The 25,273-nt window shown below is 42.0% G+C and overlaps 1 protein-coding gene across 1 annotated transcript in view; it reads right to left on the bottom strand.

The window, feature by feature from the left end:
- PHEX (phosphate regulating endopeptidase X-linked) overlaps positions 1-25,273 on the bottom strand; it is a 231,379-nt gene that overhangs the window by 139,449 nt on the left and 66,657 nt on the right. Inside the window, exons 9-11 of the mRNA XM_005593167.5 lie at positions 24,181-24,326; positions 11,670-11,763; positions 8,688-8,816 (exon numbers count right to left, since the gene is read on the bottom strand). Of these exons, the coding sequence (XP_005593224.1) occupies positions 8,688-8,816; positions 11,670-11,763; positions 24,181-24,326 (369 nt within the window). The remainder of the gene's footprint in view (positions 1-8,687; positions 8,817-11,669; positions 11,764-24,180; positions 24,327-25,273) is intronic.

Here is a 25,273-nt window from a genome sequence, read left to right as displayed (position 1 = left end):
TCCAGCTTTGATCCGTTGCTGGCGATGAGCTGCGCTCCTTTGCCAGGGGAGATGCACTCTTATTTTTGGAATTTCCAGCTTTTCTGCCCTGCTTTTTCCCCATCTTTGTGGTTTTATCTGCCTCTGGTCTTTGATGATGGTGATGTACTGATGGGGTTTTGGTGTAGGTGTCCTTCCTGTTTGATAGTTTTCCTTCTAACAGTCAGGACCCTCAGCTGTAGGTCTGTTGGAGATTACTTGAGGTCCACTCCAGACCCTGTTTGCCTGGGTATCAGCAGCAGAGGCTGCAGAAGATAGAATATTTCTGAACAGCGAGTGTACCTGTCTGATTCTTGCTTTGGAAGCTTCCTCTCAGGGGTGTACTCCACCCTGTGAGGTGTGGGGTGTCAGACTTCCCCTAGTGGGGGATGTCTCCCAGTTAGGCTACTCAGGGGTCAGGGACCCACTTGAGCAGGGAGTCTGTCCCTTCTCAGATCTCAACCTCCGTGTTGGGAGATCCACTGCTCTCTTCAAAGCTGTCAGACAGAGTCGTTTGCGTCTGCAGAGGTTTCGGCTGTGTTTGTTATTGCCCTGTCCCCAGAGGTGGAGTCTACAGAGACAGGCAGGTTTCCTTGAGCTGCTGTGAGCTCCACCCACTTCGAGCTTCCCAGCAGCTTTGTTTACCTACTTAAGCCTCAGCAATGGCGGGCGCCCCTCCCCCAGCCTCGCTGCTGCCTTGCCGGTAGATCACAGACTGCTGTGCTAGCAATGAGGGAGGCTCCGTGGGTGTGGGACCCTCCCGGCCAGGTGTGGGATATGATCTCCTGGTGTGCCTGTTTGCTTAAAGCGCAGTATTGGGGTGGGAGTTACCCGATTTTCCAGGTGTTGTGTGTCTCAGTTCCCCTGGCTAGGAAAAGGGATTCCCTTCCCCCTTGCGCTTCCCAGGTGAGGCAATGCCTCGCCCTGCTTCAGCTCTCGCTGGTCGGGCTGCAGCAGCTGACCAGCACCGATCGTCCGGCACTCCCCAGTGAGATGAACCCAGTACCTCAGTTGAAAATGCAGAAATCACCGGTCTTCTGTGTTGCTCGCGCTGGGAGTTGGAGACTGGAGCTGTTCCTATTCGGCCATCTTGCTCCGCCCCCCCCCAAAGCCGCCATTTTCAAGCTGTATGACTCCAGAGAATTTACTTCAACTCTCTGAGCCTGTTTCCTCATCTGGAAAATTAGGGCACTAATAGCAGTAACAGAGTCATTGCGAGGATAAGTGAGTTCGCACACTGAAAGCACTTAGAAGAATACCAGATACCTAATTAAACCTCAGTGAAAGCTAACTGCTACTGTTATTATCATCACCACATTTTAAAACCAATATATCCTGACCATCACAGTCACAACTAGGCCCATGGTGACAATCCCTTCATTCCCTGGCCTTCATTGGAATCTTCACCTGCCCTACGTGGACATGAGTATCTATCTGGGGCACTTACTTCTACACTACAGATATGAATAATAATAATAATAATCAAACAAGGCCAGGCGCAGTGGCTCATGTCTGTAATCCCAGCACTTTGGGAGGCTGAGGCAGGCAGATCACTTAAAGTCAGGAGTTCAAGACCAGCTTGGCCAACATGAGGAAACCCCATCTCTACCAAAAAAAAAAAAAACAAAAACAAAAACAAAAATTAGCTGGACGTGGTGGTGCACACCTGTAATCCCAGCTACTCAGGGGGCTGAGGCACAAGAATGGCTTGAACTCAGGAGGCAGAGGTTGCAGTGAGCCAAGATCATACCACTGCACTTCAGCCTGGTTGATGGAGCAAGACTCTGTCTCAAAAAAGAAAGGAAAGAAAAAGGAAAAGACAAGAGTATTAAAAAATAAAAATAAATAAAAAAGAAAATTAGCAATTGATAACTTTAGACATCCTTCCTGAACACAATTAATCCTCTCTCCTGCCATTTAGGTCATGAGCATATGGATCAGGGCTTGTCGCAGTGGAACGAGAGCATCTCCTCTAGTTACGGTGATGATACGTCATCAGTTCTCTGAAGGAGTCCCACTTTCATGTAACTTTCCACAAAAGTAATATTAAATGCTTAGCTAGTGGAATATGTTTTAAAATTATAAATAATCTTCATCTAAATAAGAGAAAAAATTAAAGAAGTCCTCTGATGGACAAAGTTATGATCTTTAGTTCTGGAGAATGGGGGAAGAAAGGGAGGTAAGGAGGGAGAAAATGTTAATATAAAAGTCAATGGAGGCCAGGCACAGTGGCTCACACCTGTAATCCCAACACTTTGGGAGGCCCAGGCAGATGGATCACGAGGTCAGGAGTTTGAGACCAGCCTGGCCAGCGTGGTGAAACCCCATCTCTACTAAAAATAGAAAAAATCAGCTGGGTGTGGTGACACATGCCTGTAATCCCAGCTACTTGGGAGGCTGAGGCAGAAGAATTGCTTGAACCCGGGAGGCAGAGGTTGCAGTGAGCCGAGATTGCACCACTGCACTCCAGACTGGGCGACAGAGCGAGACTCCATCTCAGTGGGGGGAAAAAAGTCAATGGCAATGGTATCCGCAGGACATATTTAATTTGACCCCCAGAATACTGACCAAGATTTAAAATATGAGAGATTTCACATAAAAATCCAGATATTTGACTTCTCTCAGAAAACAAACCAGAAACCTGTCTAGCCCCCAAAGCCCTGCATTTCTGCATGAAAATAGTTGACTGGAAACAAGTCGTGGCTGAATCTTGCATAGCACATTCACCACCCCCACAAGCGAGCTTCACTACTATTGTGTCCCAGACACCAAGGTCAATGGCAATTACCATTTATTATTGCACTTGCCCTGGCTTTTGCCTACACCCAGTCAGCGTTATTCATGCATGTTATTTAATGTTACTCATTGACCATGAGGGTATTTGAGCTTGGAACCCCTGGCTTCGACTTGATGGATTCCTTTGTATGTCCAAGGCACTGAACATCCTAATTTGCAGACTACAGTTCATGCAGTCCCTGAGCCAATGAGAACTATGCCTTTATTTGTTTCTGCTTCTAAGCTGGTATTCCAGAAAACCTGAAATATCTTCACCAACTAGCACCTTGACTCTAATCCCCATTCCTGTTCCCAGACCATGAATCCTAGTGTTGCTTGAGTGAGTCCTGCCTCTCTGATATTAGAGCCCCTCTTGAAACAGTTGGCCAGGGACCAAAAAGCGCCACCCTCCCAGTCCCGGCTACTAGTACCCTCTCACCTAGGGACTGAATCCTGCCATGCTGAGCTCAAGGGATCCTTCTTATGTAGACCCGCAATGTTTAATATGGGAGTCACTTAGCAACACTGAAATGTGGCTAGTCCCAAATGAGATATGCTATAAGTATAAAATACACATGGAGTTTAAAAGACAGTATGAAATAAGGCCCATAAACTATTACATTAGTAATTTCATTTTTTTGAGAAAGGGTCTCACTCTGTCACCCGGACTGGAGTGCAGTGGCATAATTTTGGCTCACTGCAGCCTCAACCTCCCAGGCTCAAATGATTCTCCCACCTCAGCCTCCTGAGGAGCTGGGACTACAGGCGTGTGTAATCTTGCCTGGCTATTTTTTTTTTTTTAATTATTTTTTGTAGAGATGGGCTCTCACTCTGTTGCCTAGGTTGGTCTCGAACTCCTGGCCTCAAGTGATCCTCCCACCTCAACCTCCCAAAGTACTAGGATTACAGGTGCGACCCACCATGCCTGGCCTCATATTAGTAATTTTATATTAATTATGTGTTGAAATGACAATATTTTAGATAAACTGGATTAAACAAAATATATTATTAAAATTAATTTCACTTGTGTTCTTTCACTTTTTTATTGTGGCTACTAGAAAATTTAAAATTACATATGTGGGCTGGGTGTGGTGACTCACGCCTATAATCTCAGCATTTTGGGAGGCTTAGGCAGGCGGCTCACTTGAGGTCAGGAGTTTGAGACCAGCCTGGCCAACATGGTGAAACCCAACCTCTACCAAAAATACAGAAATTAGCCAGGCATGTTGACAGGTGTCTGTAATCCCAGCTACTCAGGAGGCTGAGGCAGGAGCATCCCTTAAACCCAGGAGGCGGAGGTGGCAGTGAGCCGAGATCATGCCACTGCACTCCAGCCTGGTCAACAGAGTGAGACCCTACCTCAAAAAAACAAGTGTGGCTCATATTCTAGTTCAATTGGATAGTGCTATTTTGGACTGCAAAGACAAAGCAACATTTGCAGCCAATCCCACATGAGTTAATGCTCTGTCCCACTAGCTGGATGGCAAGGGAATGTACTATATAACCTCTTTTGGTGGCTTTCTGTTGAAGGACTCTCCTTTTCTACATGCTATTCTTCTCATTTCTAATTAAATTTGCTAAATTCCCATGGTTACGTGTGTGAATGAGTATGAGAGTGTTGGTGTATCAGTGTGTCCAAATGCACACTTGGATGTGGGAAGTCTTAACGAAACAGTAATGTAGAATTATGTGTTTTCCCCAGTGAAAAAGAGGAGAACCTGATAGGTAGGAAACCTCAATGTGAACTGCTATCTCCTACTCACTCTCTAGAACAAAGGGTGCCAACCACAGGCAGTTGGGCCAACTCTGTCATCAAGAGGTTCTAGAAACAGAGATACGGAGGAGAAGTGGGGCGGGAGTCTCTTAGTAAAACCCAGGTATCAGTTTTCAAAAGATAACTACATAGTTGGTGGGGAACTAAGCCTGGAGGTCCTAAGGCAGGGTTTTTCACAGTCCATTTAAACCAATCTGAATTACAGAAACTTTCAATGATCTGAAAATTAAAGCAGTTACCTGCACTAATGCAACCAGATTTGGTAAATTAAGTATTGCTATTCACGTCAACTGGCCTGGCCTGCTCTTGTGAGTCACCAGGGCTTTTTTTTTTTTTTCTTTTTTGGTGCTGTTTACAAACAAATGAATCATGAGAAGACCTTGCTGCTCCAAGTGTGGTCCGCGACCAGCTGACCAGCAGCAGCAGTCGCACCTGGAACCTTGTTAGGCAAATTCTTGGGTCCTATCCCAAATAAAAACTTTAAAAACAAAACAAAACAAACCTTGTTAAAATGCAATGAGAATCTGCATTTTAACAAGCAGATGCTCATTTGTGTACACATGTAAATTTGAGACGTACCTGAAGTTTAAGCTTCTGACTGTATTCATTTGCTTAACAGACTTTTTTGGTAAATAAACAATGGCAGACTTCCATCTGAGTTAGGGTCTTTGGAATTTGCCCCTTTGGGGATCTTTCTGTTTTTCTTTTTCTTTAGACTGTAGCTAATAATACTGAATGTTTTTCAAGTAAATCAGTGGTTCCAGGTGGTTCTTGGATAGAAGCCCTGTTAAAAAAAAAGGCTATAAAAGGCCAGATAATTCTCTTGTAAGTTTCCAACTTAAGTATTCCCTGAGGCAAACAGCTTCAGCACAAGGGACGCAAATAATTTTACATTAAAGAGATGAGTATCTGCCTAACTACCACACTACCCCCATGTACATCAAAATACATCAAAATCAGGGGGGAGATTGCCAAAATCAACTTTATTTTAGAATGTCACACCCTGACACAAGGAAAAGGGACTTTCACACCAAAACTGAGGAAAACAAGTTTAATCCACATACTTTTCATATTAGTTAAAATTCTTCTACTGCCAAAAAACCTCCTGCTATAATTTTTTAAATCTTTCTTTATCCTTTGTTTTTACAGCCTTCCCAGAGCTTATAATATTACCACTGTGATTATCTGATAAGATCTCAAACTATTTACTCTGACCAAGGAGCAAAAGAAAACATGCAAGGAGAATATCGAGTATTTTGAAATAAGCCATTAATTCTTCAGTGGAATTGTTTGCAAGAGAACTTTCAGGTTCAAACATAAAGTCTCCTACTTAGACAGTAAAAACAAGTTAACATAGGCCAATTTGTTCCCAGACCAAACTGAGGGTCAGGCTGGTATTTCCCACAGCCCAATAACGAGATGCAAATGAACTGGGGAAGAAGAGAGTTTTATTTTCTGCCACTGGTTACAGGAAGAAAGCCTGGAAATTATCACCAGACCAACTCAAAATTACAAAGTTTTCTAGAGCTCATATACCTTCTAAACTATATGTCTACGTGTAAGTGTGCATTTGTCGAAAGACATAAGTGATAAACTTCTTTTAATCTGTAACTAGGTCTGAGTCTTGAAGACCTTCTTCTGGACCCTCAGTAAGTTTACTTAATCTAAACGGATCTAGGTGCTGGGGTGATTACCCTTATCTTGTCTCCTACTAAATCATAAAGGTTTGGGGAGTTCCTTTAGACGCCAATAAACTTGTTTGTGGAGGCCTGGGGAGTTTCTTCAGACCCCCAATAAAACTTGTTTAATCCTAAAAGGGTCCTGTTAATAATTCATTCATTATCTTGTCACGCTTCAAGGCCCAGGAAAAGCCTAGGCAAAACTCTTGGTGGGCTCTTTGTTACATTCCAGCCTTTGTATATGGGCACTGGCTCAATCAGCTTTGAATGTTTAACCTAGCTACTCAGTTCGTGCTGGGACAGTTGTGATGGAGGCCTGTGTTAGTGAGACCTGGCCTGCCACAAATGTACTTAGATATGGTATTGCAAAGCAAACTTCAGTGCATAAAACATAATCATGTATTATGTAGCAATAATGACTATGTACTGACACATAATACCAACCATTTGGTATTATTATGTATCACTACATGACACCAATCATTTGAACAATCATGACATTACAATGCCTTTGCCCTTAAATTCAATGTTTATTGACCAACCTGCACCCAAGCTGCTCATATATTTGTATCTGATTGACTACATGGATTGTTATTAATCATGCCTGGATCTTTTACTTCATGACATTTGTAAAATATAATTCATCAAAAATAAAATGCAGACAAAAAACCTGGCCAAATCCAAATTCCTAATTCAAAATACACCCTCTCAATAGCGAAAAAACAACCTGATTAAAAAATAGGCAAAAGATCTGAATAGACATTTTTCCAGAGAAGACACATAAACAGTCAGCAGGTTTATGAAAAGGTTTTCATCACTAATCATCAGGGAAATGCAAATCAAACCATAATGAAATACCACTTCACTACCTGTTAGGATGGCTCTGATCAAAAACTTAAGAGGTAAGTTTTGGCAAGGTATTTCTGGAAAAAAAGGGAATGCTCATATGCTGTTGGTAAGAATGTAAACTGGTACAGCCATTATGGAAATAGCATGGAAAATCTTCAAAAAATTAAAAACAGGACTACCATTCAATCCAGCCATGCCACTACTGGGTATATATCCAAAGTAAGTAAAATCAGTATATGGAAGAAAGATCTGCACCTTCATGTTCATTGCAGCATTATTCATAACAGCTAAGATATAGAATAAACCTAAACACCGTTCAATGGATGAATACACAATGAAAATGTGATGTATTCACATTTTGTGAATGGAATATTCGGCCACAAAAATGAAGAAACGAAGAAAATCCTGCCTTTTGCAACAATATAGATAAAGCTAGAGATATTATGCTAAGTGAAATAAGCCAGTCACAGAAAGACAAATATTATATGATCTCACTTATATGCAGAATTTTTATAAAAGTTAAAATATAGAAGCAGAGAGTAGAACAGTAGTTGCCAGGGGCTGGTGGCAGGGAAATGGGGAGATACTGATCAAAGGGTACAAAGTTCTACGATGAATAAGTTCTGGGGATCTAAAATATGGCATGGTGACCATAGTTACTAATTATGTATTGTATACTTGAATTTGCTAAGACAGTAAATCTCAACTGTCCTCACACCCCCTCCCCCCGCCACACACACACACACAATGGTAAATAAGTGTGACAACAGATGTGTTCATTTAATTGTGGCAACCATTTCACAATGTATGTCAAATCATCATGTTGTATACTTTGTTTGTGTTTCTTTTGAGACAGAGTCTCACTCTGTCGCCTGGGCTGAAGGGCAGTGGCACCATCTCGGCTCACTGCAACCTCCGCCTCCTGGGTTCAAGCGATTCTCCTGCCTCAGCCTCCCAAGTAGCTGGGATTACAGGTGCCCGCCACCACGCCCAGATAATTTTTGTATTTTTTTAGTAGAGATGGGGGGTTTTACCATGTTGGCCAGGCAGGCCTCAAACTCCTGACCTCAAGTCATCTGCCCGGCTTGGCCTCCCAAAGTGCTGGGATTACAGGTGTGAGCCACTGCACCCGGCCGTATACTTCGAATATATACAATTGTTATTAGTCAAATGTACCTCAATAAAGCCGAAAGAAAAAAAAACACATCTTTTCCTCCAGTGCAGTTGAAACAGATGGGGAAGAACACGTTGCCACAGTGATGAGACCCTCTTTGAATTCATGACCTCGAACCTCACCTACATCTGGACATGCCGCCTTCAAGCAGCTACACTACAGTCCCTCAGTTGATTCACTCGCCCAGTCCCCTGGACAACTACACACCTTCTCTCTCCTCTAACCTTCAATACTTGCTAACTCATCCTCACTCTCATTTGATGACCTTTCTTCCTATTTCACTTAGAAGTTGAAAGAATCTGAAGACAATATCCACAGGCCCCTACCCCATGGAAGGCTGACATTAGCCTGCTGAATATACCCTTTTCAGATCTGGCTAAATTGTCATTATTGTTTGCTAGCTGGGTGCACCACTTACCATTTCCTTCTTATCTTCCTGGAAGTGCACATCTACAAACATCTTTCCAACAACATAAGGGAGGGCACTTTCAATAAAGTTTACACATTTGTCCCACTGAGGCAGCAAAGTTGTGGTCCCCTGGATTACCTGTGGGAGATAATTGATCCCGATTAAACTTCATTTGGATAAAATCCATGGCTGAAAAAAAATTCAAACAACCTGAAGAAAACAGTCTACAAAACATTGCACACCCTAACCCATATATATGCATCAGATAGTAGAGGCAAAGGTAAAATAGCTGAGGAAAAAAAATTCTGCTTGTCCCCATTATATTTCAAACTAAATGAAAATGTTTTAGGCTGGGCGCAGTGGCTCACATCTGTAATCCCACCACTTTAAGAAGCCCAGGTGGGCAGATCACCTGAGGTCAGGTGTTTGAGACCAGCCTGGTCAACATGGTGAAACCCCGTGCTTACTAAAAATACAAAAATTAGCGAGGCAGGGTGGTGCATGCCTGTAATCCCAGCTACTTGGGAGGCCGAGGTGGGAGAATTGTGTGAACCCAGGAAGCGGAGGTTGCAGTGAGCTGAGATCGGGCCACTGTACTCCAACCTGGGCAACAGAGTGAGACTCTGTCTCAAAAAAAAAAAAAAAAAAAAAAAAGGAAGAAAAGAAAGTGTTTTAACAGTTAAAATAATATATTTATCCTTTCTTCCCAATTTTCTCCATTAACAAAGAATCTGGACAATGGTATCATCACTTTTCTGCAGTCAGCAGGGACATGAGAAGATGCTATCCAAGTGTCCAGATAATATTTAATCTCTACTGAGAACTAAAGTTCCACTAACAAGGTCTAGATTCAGTGGGTGAGCAAAGTTCCTGTCCAGCGAGGGTTTCCTTGCTCCGAGTAGCACTCAACAAGGCAGACCAGGAGAACACGGTCCACCATGAACAACACAGGGAGCATATTTACATTGAGTCACAGCAAAAAACACACTGATAAACAAGCAAAATACAGATGTAAATGCTGTGCCCATCTGTCCCAATTATATGATTACAAGAAAACATTTACAAACAAGTAAGAAGGTTCCCGAGCAGGACATGGAAGGGTCAGAGGTTTACTCTTGGGGATAAAAGCAGAGAAATAAATATAGTGTAAGTTGCCCTTGGAAGTTGGGGGTACAGGCAGGGAGGAAGGAAGGCCCTGAGAACGGTGGCCAGAAGTGTCCTTTGCACAATGTTAGACCCAGGTTGTTTTGAGGAATGGGATTAAGGCTTAATTTCATCTATTCTTCCTCTGATTTCTGGTAACCTCTCTCAGAGGTAAGGGATGAATCTATTTTTAAAACCTCTAGAGAAAGAGATCCTACAACCTTCTTCGGCAATTCAATATTATATTTAGCACTTCGTGCTCAAGAAACATCCCCTCATACCTAACCTTAAATGTTCACACACTGCTTCTTACACCTCTCTCATTCTCTTCACAGTAGGGGTGGAAAGCAGCTGGGCATCATCTTTTATGTGATTCATAGCAGTTAAAAATACACACACACACACGCACACACAATCTACTTGTTTTGTATCTTAACCCATCAATACGACATATATATAGAGAGAGAGAGTTGTTTTATGCTGTTCTCTGGAAAAAGACTTATTTTTTTTTTTTGAGATGGAGTCTTGCTCTGTTGCCCAGGCTGGAGTACAGTGGTGCCATCATCTCAGCTCACTGCAGCCTCCGCCTACTGGATTCAAGCGATTCTCCTGCCTCAGCCTCCCAAGTAGCTGGGACTACAGGCGTGTGCCACTACGCCTGGCTAATTTTTGTATTTTTTGTAGAGACGAGGTTTCACCACCTTGGCCAGGCTGGTCTCAAACTCCTGACCTCAAACAATTTGCCTGCTTCGGCCTCCCAAAGTGCTGGAATTACAGGCGTGAGCCACTGCATGCAGCCCTAAAGTAACTTTATATGCTAGTGACTTTATAGGGTCAAAGCATATCCAAAATAATTGCACTACTCTTCCAGAGTAATGGCCCACTAAGAATTTCTATACTTTCAGTTCCTCTAATAACAAAAATGCCTCTTGAATGAAATCATAGCTTACAAGATTCACCATTCACTTCACTTTAAATTGATAGAAAAATAAAAACTGTTTCAAAGATACAAAATCCTTACGGCCTCTAGTGGAAGGAGAATTAGTCAGATACAAGCCTCAAAAACAAAGATGAGAGTGCCATGGGTATAAACTGGGAGGCGAGCAAGGGTGGGAGAGAAGCCAAGATTAAAGAGCCAGGTGAGGCCCGACACAGTGGCTCATGCCTTTAATCCCAGCACTTTGGGAGGCTGAGGTGAGAGGATCATTTGAGCTCTGGAATTCAAGACAAGCCTGGGCAACATGGCAAGACCCCATCTTGAATAAAAATAAATAAATAAAGAGCCAGATGGGCAGATGGAGGAGGTCTCAGAGAAAACTAAATTAGAGCCTCTTGGACCTAGCAGAGGATAGATGCGAAGATGGTAGGTATAGGCAAAGTTTAAGACAAAATTCCATTTCCAAATTGAAAATGAAATTCTACCATCTAATATCTCTATCATGCACATTTTAAATGTTCAAAATACTGAAAATAAAAGATAGTTACAAATATATCACAATGAAATGTTAAAACTATAATTACAGTGACCCAGTTAAAAACTCTGGGGGAAAATGGGAATCCACTGATAAGACGGGGAAGTTTGAAAACAATGTGTGGCCTCTAGTATTTCTCTAAATATCTTCATAGAACCCATCAAAGTAGAGCTTGAGTGTATCTTATCGTATGTAATTTATACCTAAATAAAAATAAATAAGGCACACACACACACACACACACAAATAGAGCTTGGGCTACAAACGCCCTCTGTCTAATCCCTGAAGATGATTTTTATTGGATCAGTTAATATATGGACGATTCCAGCATGTAAAGTTATCCAGCGATGTAACATTGCAATCTTCTTAAACTTACCCTTGAGAATTCCAGCCATCTATACTGAAAGCGCCTGCTAAGGTTTGGAATTCTGGAATAAACCATTCTCCACACCAAATAGTTGGCAATGGTCCTGTTAACAGAGAGAGATGCCCATTTATTGTATTTTAGGTCAATATCTGATGCTCTGCAGAACACCTTGAGAAAAACGGTTGGCAAAGCTCCACCAAGGGACCTCTTACTCATACAAAAATGCAGAACTTTCACTTGAGAAATGACATAAGATGATAAATGTCAATAAGCACAACCAAAATTGGCTTGCTTTTCACCACCCAACAGAGATAGATGAAGGAAAGATTCCAGCCCCAGCCCTCAGAGTGAACATTTTGCTTTCACTCTCAGGGTATAAAGTCCGCTGTTACACAGCCTTTCATGTCTGGAAATTGTGAGTACCTTCAAATTACAGCAGATCCTCAAATAGCATCATTTCATTCAACATTCTTTTGTTATACAGTTGATAAGAAAAAAATCCATTCTGGGCCAGGGTCACTGTCTGTGTAGAGTTTGCACAGTCTCTCCAAGTCTGCACAGGTTTTCTCTAGGTACTGTTGTTTCCTCCCACATCTCAAAGATGTGCCTGTTAGGTTAATCGGCGTGTCTACACGTTCCCAGTGTGAGTGAGCATGGTGTGTGTGTGACTGCACCCTGCAACAGGATGGCGTCCTAGCCAGGGCTGGTTCCCGCCTGCTGCCCTGAGCTGCCTAGATAGGCTCCAGCACCTGCAACCCTGAACTAGAATAACTGGGTTAATAATCATCTTACTTGCTTTTATTCATCTTTCTTAAATGTATGCATGGCTCACATGTATTCAGTGTTCAATATTAGAAGTGTTTTGGTCTTTATTTAGAAGTTTGATGATGTTTTTGTGAGCAGGAATATGCCATAGGAACTTAACTCTTGTTTACATCAATTAGCCTATGGTAAAACTGATTTCATTATCTGTCATTTTGCTTAAAGTCACAGTTTCCAAGAACCTATCGATGATGTTAAGTGAGGACTTACTGGATTAGGTGACTTGATACCATGCCTATGTATTCTTTGCCTTTGGAAACTAACAGCTAAATATTGGCTAATACCAGTTATCTAATTTTGCACCCTCATTCTATACTTACTAAATATGTGAGTTTGGACAAGTCACTCAAGGTCTGTGATTTTATCTTTCCTTGTCATACAATGAGGATCATCCCCACCTTACAGGGTTGTTGTAGGGTTCAAATAAATAACAAAATGCTTGACAAATATATTTCTGGGGTTTTGTCTTTCACTTCCAAATGTATGAATAAGCTCATGTAATGCCTATAATACATATCTTTAAAAATATGTTACATTTTAAGGGTTGCCCTTTTCTATAAGCAAAAGATGACCTGACCTCATAAGAATGTGTGATCTGAGTTAATTTCTAACCCAATAGTGATGATGGATTTTTAATGATCCATTCCCCTCCCAGCTGTGCCATTACCATGGTGACTAATAACACACATTCCTGAAATGGCTTTCTGGTCAATCATGTGAGAGTAGTATGACATGACGACACTAAAAGCCCATCAAGAACAAACCACACTCTCATTTGTATGACATTCTGACAGTGGACATGCGCTCCTACTAGTAAAATATTTTTCAGCATACATACCCAATACATGGATGTTTAATTTCTACAGATATACTAATAGACTAATATATTAGGAATATTTTTAACAAATACAAAAACAGAAATTTCAAAAGATGAGGTAAAATGAAATTAAAAATCTTCAAAAGTCATTAATCCTTCAAACATTGGATTAATTCTTCAAGACATAGTGTCCATATAGGATTTGGTTAATACAACAATGACAATGAATATAAATCCACATTTCTTAGAGTCTTCTTGACTATTTCAAAAATTTATGGCATGTCTTTGTCAGATTACTATTGTGCTTGTTCTTGTTAGACCACCATTGTATTTCTCTTGTCATCTGGCTAACCAACATGGCGTACCAGCCTGGGAGAAGGGTCACTTCTGCCAATTTCTAGCTGTTCTCTTGTGCTTACATCATCAATAATCATTTCAATTCCTGTTTCTCTGGAAGAATTTTTAAGCCACTTATCTATGCTGTATGTAGTAAACTAGACAAACTAGACAATAAAATTCATAAATCCACAGGTATATGTAAACTGCTCAAGATTTTTTTTTTTTTTTTTTGAAGATGGAGTCTCGCTCTGTCACCCAGGCTGGAGTGCAATGGTGCGATCTTCACTCACTGCAACCTCTGCCTCCTGGGTTCAAGCAATTCTCCTGCCTCAGCCTCCTGAGTAGCTGGGATTACACGTGCCTGCCACCACGCCTGGCTAATTTCTATATTTTTAGTAGAGAAGGGGTTTCACCATGTTGGTCAGGCTGGTCTCAAACTCCTGACCTCAGGTGATCCTCCCGCCTCAGCCTTCCAAAGTGCTGGGATTACAGGCATGAGCCACCACGCCAGCTGAGATTATTTTTAATATACTGAACGAAAACAAGCCAGTGAGGGTGACAGTGGCCCTCTCACATGTTCCACGCAGATCAAATGAAGGGTCCATAGCCATCAATATAGAACTCAATAAAGCATAATTATTTTTCTTAAAAAGTTTTTTTATTTCAATAGCTTTTGGGGATGTAAGTGGTTTTTGGTTATATAGATAAATTGTATAGTGGTGGGCCAGGCGCTGTGGCTCAAGCCTGTAATCCCAGCACTTTGGGAGGCCGAGACGGGCGGATCACGAGGTCAGGAGATTGAGACCATCCTGGCTAACATGGTGAAACCCCGTCTCTACTAAAATATACAAAAAACTAGCCAGGCGAGGTGGCGGGCGCCTGTAGTCCCAGCTACTCGGGAGGCTGAGGCAGGAGAATGGTGTAAACCCAGGAGGCGGAGCTTGCAGTGAGCCGAGGTCCGGCCACTGCACTCTAGCCTGGGCAACAGAGCAAGACTCTGTCTCAAAAAAAAAAAAAAAATTGTATGATGGTGAAGTCTGAGATGTTATAGTGCACCCATCACCCAAGTAATGTACACTGGATCCAATCTGTAGTTTTTTTTAATCCCTCATCCCCTTCCTACCCTCCCTGCTTCTGAGTCTCCAAAGTCCATTATATTACTCTGTATAAAGCTTAATTATTTTTAAATTTAAATAAAGATATAGAAGTTCTAAAATGTTCTTCTCAGACCCAACGGATCTTGTTAGGGTATGCACATTCCCCTAAGATACCACTGCCCTAATCAGCAAAGTCTGGCCCTTGTCCATCTCTGTTGAGGCCACTAAGTGGTTTGGGGTCATTCCTTTGGCTCTTTTGCATTCACATCTCCACTCCTTAATAGGATAAGAAGTGCTCACTGAGCACTTATTGTTGGCCAAGTATTGTGCCAGATGCCATGAGGAACGTAAAGAAATAAGAACCTAGCACCTACAGTTAGAGAACTCAAAGTCCAGCTCGGAACACAGGACTTCAGACTTCAGCTTGTTCATGTAATTGGGTTGTTTCATTGAAGGGACACACTGTAAGTATATAAAGGATCTTTCTTTCATTCACTCAATCAACACATCCTGAGCGCCCACACATATACTAACAGTTCTACGTGCTGGGGAGATGGATAGTCCCTGATTTCCTGATGCTTTTAGTTGAACAGGGGAGATGAGACAAGTGCATAAATGATGATTTGGTAGACTCTAGCACCGAAAAGTGCATGCCAGACACTTCACTGTAAGGATAGTACATCTCAAACTGAGGGCTAAGGGAAGGCTTCATGAGAGGAGCATGCCGAAAGGTTAAAAGGCTTTGGTGTTGCAAACAGGAACGTGAACTCTGGACCGGCTAAATAATGGTCGAATCGGCTGATGTGTTGGAGAGGATGGTGAACAGGATCATCACTCAAGGAAGTGGGCAGAAAGGCCAGCCACACTGGGGAGATGCAGACAGCAACCAGGGCATGGTCTCTAGCACATTCATGGGCCAATCCTGGTCTTAGTGCAAGGACTTTATGTTTTTTGTCTCTAAAATACCTCTTGCCAGGCATGTGAACCATGCTGGATCCATAGGTGGAGACGAGGAGGAGGTCAACAGCCAGCAGATGTCCTTTCATCAGTTCAAAAGGTATTCCCTCAAAGGAGTGGTGATGAGCCAGAATAACTGGGGAAGTTGTTAGGGGGCCTGATAGTGGCGGTGGAAGAGGCAGTATGGCAAAGTATACTGGGGTTTGAGAAGTAGGGGCCCTTCCAGCTCCCCTGAAATCATCTCATTTAGGCATCTCACATTAACTATGATCCTCACAGTGCTGCTGTAAGAGAGATGTGATTATACCCATTTTACATATGAGGAAACTTCAGGCTTAGAACCATTAAGTAAACTCACAATCACATATTCGGTGAGTCTCAAACTAGAATCACCTGGGGAAGTTGTTAAACGTCCACATGCCTAGACCACCCCAGGCCAATTAGGTCACCATCTCTGAAGTGGTACCCAACATAAATATTGCTTATAAATCTCCTCAGCTAAGTCCAACGTGAGGCCAAGTTGAAGAACCACTGTAATAAACAATGGAGGCCAGACCAGACCCAGGTGTGTCAACTCTAAAGCCTGCATGCTTTTCATTATGCCACACAGTGATGAATTAAAGCCTCTAATTTTTTTTTTTTTTTTTTTTGAGACAGAGTTTCGCTCACTCCTGTCACCCAGGCTGGAGTGCAATGGCACTATCTAAGCTCACTGCAGCCTCGACCTCCTGGGCTCAAGGGAACCTCCTGCCTCAGCCTCTCAAGTAGTTGGGACTACAGGCACGTGCCACTGTGCTCAGCATATTTTTTTGTATTTTTGGTAGAGACAGGGTTTCACCATTTTGCCAGGCTGGTCTCAAACTCCTGGACTCAAGCGATCCACCCAATTCGGCCTCCCAAGTTTCTGGGATTACAGGCGTGAACCACCATGCCTAGCCAAGCCTCTAATTCAGCTAAGATTTCCTGGCCAATCACAGAGACCCCAAAACACTCCAACAAAGATGCTTCACAGAAATCTAAGGGCATAAAAATTATGAGGACTTCCTGGACAAGGCATTACAAAGGGTGATAGCATAACAACCAGACCTCTGCAAGCTGGAAGCTGGAATGCTGAGAAGTTCACACAGCGAGACAATGGCACTGATGAGTTTCTTCAGTGTGTTATAAATACACTGACAGAATGCTATGGAGCACAGCTTTGGAGTGCTAATATTACCACGCCAGGAACAGATATAACCATAATGACTGAATCACTGTCACCTAATGCTCAGATACATCAAAAAGCAAAAATCAGACTCAGCAACAGTCCTTGAAAATAACACATAACATCCTTTTTTTCCAAAAAACACATTTTCAGCCATATGGTAATTTCCCCAAGTGGCAATAAATAAAATAGAGAAAGGCCAAGTGTCTCAGAAGAGAATCCACCACAAAGAGAGCAACGTGAAATCATTTCCTAAAGCCTCTGACTTGGAAGATGTTTTTAATTTTTAGATTTGGGATGCTCCATTGGTAAGTATAATGCAAATATTCCAAAATCTGAATAAATCCAAAATCAGAAACCCTTCCGATCCCAGGTATTCTGGATAAGGGATACTCAACCTCTGGAGGCAGTTTACATTTCTATTACATTTCAGAGATCACAAAATACCTTCTTTGATTTTTATAACACTGCTGTGAAGTGATTATTATTATTATCCTTATTTTCAGATGAAGAAAACGAAGGTAAGAGGTCAAGGTACTTCCAAGAATGTAACAAATCTAGGACCAACATCTGGGTTTTCAGATTCCAGAGCTTGCATTTGCTCCTCTCGGTCATACTATCTGAAGTGAGCCACAGAGGTTCTTCTTAAAGGTTCTCAAAGCCAGAGATCTTCCTAAATCCTACAGGCTGCCCAGAGGCAAATGTAAGGCAGTGATTCTGAAAGTGTGTCCCTGAGCCAGCAGCTTCAGCATCATCTGAGAACTTGTTAGAAACTTCCGAGGCCTTACCCCCAGACCTGCTGAATGAGAATCCGTGGGGCGGGGGCCAGCACACTGTATTTTAGCAAGCCCTCCAGGGGATTCTGGTCCGTGTCAGTTTTGAAAACAGCTGGTCTAGGAACACTCCATCTCCTCATCATTCTGCACATACAGCTCAACTAGGACTTCCTAAATCCCACATCAGTGCTTCTTAAACTTGAATGTATATATGAGTCCCCTGGGGATCTTATTCAATTTCAGCCTCTGATTCAGTAGGTCTGGGGCAGAGCCTGATAGGCATTTCTGACAAACTCCCCAGTGATGTCTCTGCTGCTCATCGTAGGCCATTCTTTGACTAGCAAGACCCTAGATCACTCTCAGAAGAGCTGGCCCCCGGGAGAGGTCCACATAACAGCACATTTTCCAGGTCATCCTTTGGGAACATGCAACAAGAATCATCTTACTTTAATGTACATTGTACTTGCTTTATATGAAAAGAAACTTAAAGACAGGAATACTTACAGAGTCCTTGACAAAACTCCAAGGGTTTGCTCTAGGCCAGTCTGCTACAAAACAAAACAACAACAACAACAAAAGAAAACAGTCCTGGTGCAGATGATCTCCATGGGGCCAGGCCTGGCCTAGAAGAGGAAACCACAGCAACTCCTCCTGATGCCAACCTTCCTTGGCCTCTCCTCCTCCCACTCTTACTCCTCAGATAAAAGTAGATGGGAAGTGTCTGAGGCAGCCTCAAGTCAGGAGTGAGGAGGAGAATTGAGGGGGGACAGAAAGGGAGGGAAGTCTATAGAGCTCCTCACCCAGTGATGTGCTAGTAAATGTTACCAACTGCCTTGTTGAGAAAAAAAAAAAAAATGATTTGTTACATTTGCCAATTTCCATGGTGTCAAAATCCCCCATGGTTGAGTTCAAACTATCAACATGAGATCACTGAACACGTAGTTAGGAAGAGATGCACATAACATGAGAGATCATCACTACCTCCTTACCCTCCTTCCACCTTAAACACCAGCTCTTGTTCCCCACAGGCAGCCTCCAGCTCATTCCTCCAAGGGTCCCTCCCTGGCCACCTACTCCCTTGGACTGCGTGGTTTGGCACCACCACCACTGGAGGATCTCATTGCTCTAATTCTGTACCATGCACCACCTACCAAAGAGTCAATGCCACTGTCCCCACAGCCACTCAGTAAGAAAGGCAGGCCTAATCTCCTAGACTGGCAGTGGGAGTGATATAAGAAGGGAGAAGCAGCAATTGAGAAATAAACAGCTGAAAGAAAAAAAAACAAACAATCCCATCAAAAAGTGGGCAAAAGACATGAATAGACAATTCTCAAAAGAAGATATACAAATGGCCAACAAACATATGAAAAAATGCTCAACATCATGAATTATCAGGAAAGTGCCAAACCACAATGAGATACCACCTCACTCCTGTGAGAATGGCCATCATCAAAAATAAAAAAATTGGCCGGGCGCGGTGGCTCAAGCCTGTAATCCCAGCACTTTGGGAGGCCGAGACGGGCGGATCACGAGGTCAGGAGATCGAGACCATCCTGGCTAACATGGTGAAACCCCGTCTCTACTAAAAAAAAATACAAAAAACTAGCCGGGAGAGGTGGCTGGCGCCTGTAGTCCCAGCTACTCAGGAGGCTGAGGCAGGAGAATGGCGTAAACCCGGGAGGCGGAGCTTGCAGTGAGCTGAGATCCGGCCACTGCGCTCCAGCCTGGGCGACAGAGCGAGACTCCGTCTCAAAAAAAATAAAAAATAAAAAATAAAAAAAATAAAAAAATAACAGATATTGGCATGGATGCGGTGAAAAGGGAACACTTTTACACTGCTGGTGGGAATGTAAACTAGTGCAACCACTATGGAAAACAGTATGGAGATTCCTTAAAGAACTAAATAGAACTACCGTTTGATCCAGCAATCCCACCACTGGTTATCTACCCAGAGGAAAAGAAGTCATTATACGAAAAAGATACTAGCTCATGCATGTTTATAGCAGCACAATTCACAATCGTAAAAATATGGAACATACATAAATGCCCATCAATCAACAAATGGATAAAGAAAATGTGGTATATATACACCATGGAATACTACTCAGCCATAAACGGGAAGGAAATAATGGCATTTGCAGCAACCTGGATAGAGCTAAAGATTATTATTCTAAGTGAAGTAACTCAGGAATGGAAAAATATATAACGTGTGTTCTCACTTTCAAGCAGGAGGTAAGCTATGAGAATGCAAAGGCATAAGAACGATATAATGGACTTTGGGGACTCAGGGGGAGGGTGGTGAGCAATAAAAGACTACACATTGGGTACAATGTACACTGCTCAGGTGATGGGTACACCAAAACCTCAGAAATCACCACTAAAGAATTCTTCCATGCAACTAAACACCACCTGTTCCCCCAAAATTATTGAAATAAAAATAAAAATTAAAAAATAAGAAATGAACAGCTGACACCAACACAAGATGGCTTTGAACCCCTGAAAATTGCAGGAGAATTGCCAAAGCTAGCAATGTCTAACTATCTGAGGGTACAACACGCTAGTATCTCCAAAATGAGCAGTGAAGCATCTGAAAAGTGTCTCTTTTCACACCAAGACATTTATGGAAAAAAAGAGATAAGACATAGAAATGAGGGTGACCCCATTTAGAATCTCAGCTGTTTCCTCTTAGAGGTGTGATCTTGGCCAAGTCACTTAACCAAAGCTTCCTCATCTGTAAAGTGGGAACAACACATAGAATTGTAAAAATCAAAGATGTTAACCATAATGGTTACCTGTATATGATTTTCATAGGCAGATTCTCAAAAACAGAGGCACAGCAGAGATGCCCAATGTGAGAAGGCTTGGCTGGCTTTGTCTTCAATGGTGCCTCCAGGGGAAAGGTAGGAGGTGGGAGGATCCTCATAACATTCATCTGATGCCTTTCCTCTACATATCCTGAGCCCAAGCTGGCCCCTCAGCTCTCTAGCCCCCTGCCTTGCAGGTGACACCCAAGTTTACACTAGTTCCACCACTCAAGATGCTTACCATCCCCTTTTCTCCATTCTCCCATACCTAGAAAATTCCTCTTTATCCTTTGGGGTTCCATTCATATGTCACCTCCTTGTGGTGGTGATGGGGTATCTGGTTAACTTCTAGAATTTTTAAAGTGTCTACTACATGAGAAGCACTGTGCTAGGCCACAATGCTTAAAAAAGCAATCACAAGAGAGCCTGCCAGAAGCAACCTAAGTGTCCATCAACAGATAAATGGATTTTTTAAAATGTGGTAGATATACACAACAGAGTACTATTCAGCCATGAAAAAGAATGAGATCCTGTCATTTCCAGAAACATGAGTGGAACTGGAGATCATAATGTTAAGTTAAATAACCAGGCACAGAAAGACAAACTTCACATGTTCTCACTTATTTGTGGGAGCTAACAATTAAAATAATTGAATTCACAGAGATAGAGAATAGAAGGGTGGCTATTGGAGGGTGGGAAGGGTAGCAGAGGAGAAGGAGGGAAGGAGGGATGGTTAATGGGTACAAAAAAATAGAAAGAATGAATAAAACCTAGTAGTTGCTAGTACAACAGGTAACTATAGTCAAAAATAGTGTAAATGTACATTTTAAATAAATAAAACAGTATAATTGGATTGTTTGTAACACAAAGGACAATTGCTTGAGGGGATAGATACCCCATTTACCTTGATGTGATTATTATGCATTGCATTCCTGTATCAAAATATGTCCTGTATTCACAAAAATTAAAAATTTAAAAAAGAGTGCCTGCCATCAGGTACCCACAGTGTCATAGAGGTAGGGAGCAGGGAAGCATTTGCCATTGAGAGAAAAGTCGTCATTTCAAGAAAATGAGATATGCTCTTTGATAAAGGCATGTCTAGGGAAACTCCAACTCCTTTTCCTCCTGGGCATATAGCTAAACTATATTTCCCAGTCTCCCCTACAGCTAGATGAGTCACAAGACTGAGTTCTGGCTTATGGAATATGGGTAGAAGTGACATACCCCACTTCTAGGCCTTCCCACCAAAACCTATACAATCCTCCACCCTCTCTGTTTCTCCATCCTCCAGCTGAATAGAGAAGATGCCAAACATCCACGGGAGAGCAGAGCCACAAGATGAAAGGAGTCTGGGTTCCTGAGTCACTATTTAGAAGAAAGCTCTCTTACACGGACACCCATGTTCAGACTGTTCCATGAGCAGAGGGTACAATTTAGCCAGTGAGTGTTTAGAGGTGCTGGTTATAGCAACTGGCATATCATCATCAATGGAAAATGATCATCAATGGAAAAACATCACCCTAGTATGCAAATAAAATACTGTCAGACTTCTCATGATGTGTACGTTGTCTTGAAATCTCACAAGAATACACAGAATACAAGTTGCTTTTTTATGAACTGGTGGTTGCGGGATAAACTGTGTGAAAGATATTTGGGTTTTGGCTTTATTTTTATTTTATTTATTTTTTAAGACAGAGTCTCGCTATGTCACCCAGGTTGGAGTGCAGTGGTGTGACCTTGGCTCACTGCAACCTCCACCTCCTGGGTTCAAGCGATTCTCCCGCCTCAGCCTCCCAAGTAGCTGGGATTACAGGTGCCAGCCACCACACCCAGCTAAATTTTGTATTTTTTTAGTAGAGACAGGGTTTCACCATGTTGGTCAGGTTGGTCTTGAACTCCTGGCCTCAAGTGATCTGCCCGCCTCAGCCTCCCAAAGTCCTGGGATTACAGGTGTAGGCCCCCGTGCTTGGCCAATTTTTGTCTTTATTTTTAAATGAAGTTGTATATGTACATAATGTCTAAGGTGATTTTTCCATCTATGTTTTTTCTACTGTTGTTCACTATGTTTACATTTGTCCAAGTTATTATTTTGACAAGAATCAGAGTAAAATCTCCCTCCAATCATGGTCTTTTCCACTGTTACGAAAGGTCCTGCAATTACCAAGTAATCATCACGATAGAGATGCTTTTTCTAATAGAGTAAACCAAATTCCAATCTATCCCCTGATTGTAAATTAGGCTTTTTTTGGAAGTAAAATTAATCAGTGTTCAGAAGTACCTACTCTTTTAACACAGATACTAGAAGAAACTGACTCAAGAGGTGAAGGATGAATCTCTAGCAGGCCAAACTCCATCTTTCAATGGAAATTACCACCAAAATTTAAAATGTGCTCCGTAACTCAATGGCATATGAGTAGAAAATCATTAGGGTCATATTTGATAGTATTTGAGAGCTAGGAAGTACTTACAAAGAAATTTCCAAATACAGTGATCCCCTTCTGCTCCCCTAAGAAAAGTTAATCGTAAGATTCTCCTGAGGTACTTGTTTAAAATAAAGATTACTTGGCCTCCCTTCCAGCTCTACTGTATCAGACTCAATGGAGGAGGGCCTTGGAATCTGCATTTTTAACAAGCACCCGAGGTGACGCTGCTGACATTCCTGGCCCATGGAGCAAGGCTCTACCCTGCAATATAATTACCTACCTCTAGATTCAATTTTCATTTAGAAAATTTTCGAAGAATCCTGGCTTATCTCTAAATGACATAATTTTAAGTAAATTGTTTCTTCTCTCCCTTTTCTGTATGTTTTCCACAATGAACACAGATTACTTTTATCATCAGAAATTATCTTAAAAAGAGCAGCAGCTTCTCTCAGGTGTCTAAGTGTTTCTGTAGGGGATAAATGCTACATTTTATTCCTAGAATTGTTGGAAGTGCCTTTTTTAAAAAACATAACTTCTGGCAACATAGCCTTGTCTGAGTCCAAATAAGAAAATATGATTTTAATCATGGCCCAGCAATTAACTCAGTAAAGTGTTTTGTAAACTCGTTGATTCATTTTGTAAACTCTGTGATTCATTTTCTGAAGTCAAAGCTGAATGCCTTAATGAACCTGTAAAATTCTCCTTCCTGGAAATTTTGAAGATTTTTCTTTGTAGTACTAAACTAGCAAAGCAACAAATTCTAGAACATTCTTTAAAATAAGAAAACCCTGGCAGTTCCTAAAGTTGTTTTATCAGTGCAATTTTTCTACCGCTCTCAAAGTGGTCTTGTGTCTTTTCAATACAGATACTTTTGTTTATTGCCAGAAAGTGACTTACTGGTTACAAAGGAACCAGAAAAAAAAAAAAGCAGCAAAAGATTGAGAATGAACTGGGGAAAAAAAAGATGTTCACACAGAAATTTTAGAAAATAACATAATTATATAACTTGTTCCCCAAGCTCATAAACAATTTAGGATCTCGAAGAGAACAGCATGGAGAAAGACCAGAAATAAAGGACAAAAACATTTGTTATCATTGCAGCAAGTAAATTACACCAGACAATGGTTTTGGCCAGTTCATCACAAAGGATACCGGGATTTTCCCTATGACTCTTTTGATGTAACATTCTTTAAAAACAGTTTTCAAAGAATGTGAGAAGGGAAGCCCTTATAATTTAAAGAAAACACAAAAGTCACAGTAAAATTCACATAAAGTTCTTACTTCTTTCTCTCGGACCCTAATATCCTAAACAAATCTTTAAAGTACTGCGGGACGCGGACCACCACATTCTCGGAGGGGCTGATGTCTTTCAGGTGGGGGTAGAGTCTGGTGTCAATGACCTTCTTGATGTAGCCCAGCCAGTCAAACTGAGGGGAGAGAGAACAAAACAGAATGAGAGAACCTCTGTTAGGTAGCAAGTAAGAAAGGCAAATAGAATAGATTGAGTGTCATTCATTTCTTTTGATTTCACACCTAATAATTCAAGATGCAACTACTCAAGTCTAGAAATAAACTCCTGATCATTGCTATTCAGATCTACTGTCTTTTTTTTTAGACAGTCTCGCTCTATCACGCAGGCTGGAGTGCAGTGGCATGATCTGGGCTCTGCCTCCTGGGTTCAAGCAATTCTCCTGCCTCAGCCTCTGAGTAGCTGGGATTACAGGCACCCACCACCACGCCTGGCTAATTTTTTTTTTTTTTTTTGTATTTTTAGTAGAGGTGGAATTTCACCATGTTGGCCAGGCTGGTCTCGAACTTCTGACTTCAAGTGATCCACCCACCTTGGCCTCCCAATGTGCTGGGATTACAGGTGTGAGTCACCGTATTCGGCCTGATCTATTGTCTTAATCACAAATGGAGCATGTGTTCTGTACCATCTACATCTGGACAACACACATACACACACACACACACACACACACACACACGAACACAGTAATATGCAACCTCACTCCCTTGGCCCCCTCTAGTACTCTTCCTCCTTCCTGAACTCTCCCCTCTGTCTTTCTCTCCCCATTCTGCTCTCTCTCCCCGTCCTGTACTCTTCTTCTATTCTATACTCTCTTTTTTCCTCCCGTACTCTTCCCTCCTTCTCTCTTGCATTTCTCTTCCTCCTTCTAAATGCTTTCTCTATACTGTACATTTTCTCTCCCTCCCTCCCTTTCTCTGTCCTGTACTCTCCCTCACTCTCATATATACACAGAAACAGATGCCCCAGTACATAACTAGTCTCTGTGACACAGCCTTTAAAAAAAAAAAAACAAGAGGAAATAAGCAGCAACAGAAAGTAAATGCGGCCAGGCATGGTAGCTCA

This window comes from Macaca fascicularis, chromosome X (genome assembly GCF_037993035.2).
Source record: "Macaca fascicularis isolate 582-1 chromosome X, T2T-MFA8v1.1".
In the NCBI taxonomy this organism is placed as follows: Eukaryota; Metazoa; Chordata; class Mammalia; order Primates; family Cercopithecidae; genus Macaca; species Macaca fascicularis.
The sequence above is the reverse complement of the archived record's forward strand: the minus strand, read 5'-3'. Positions and strand labels throughout refer to the sequence as shown.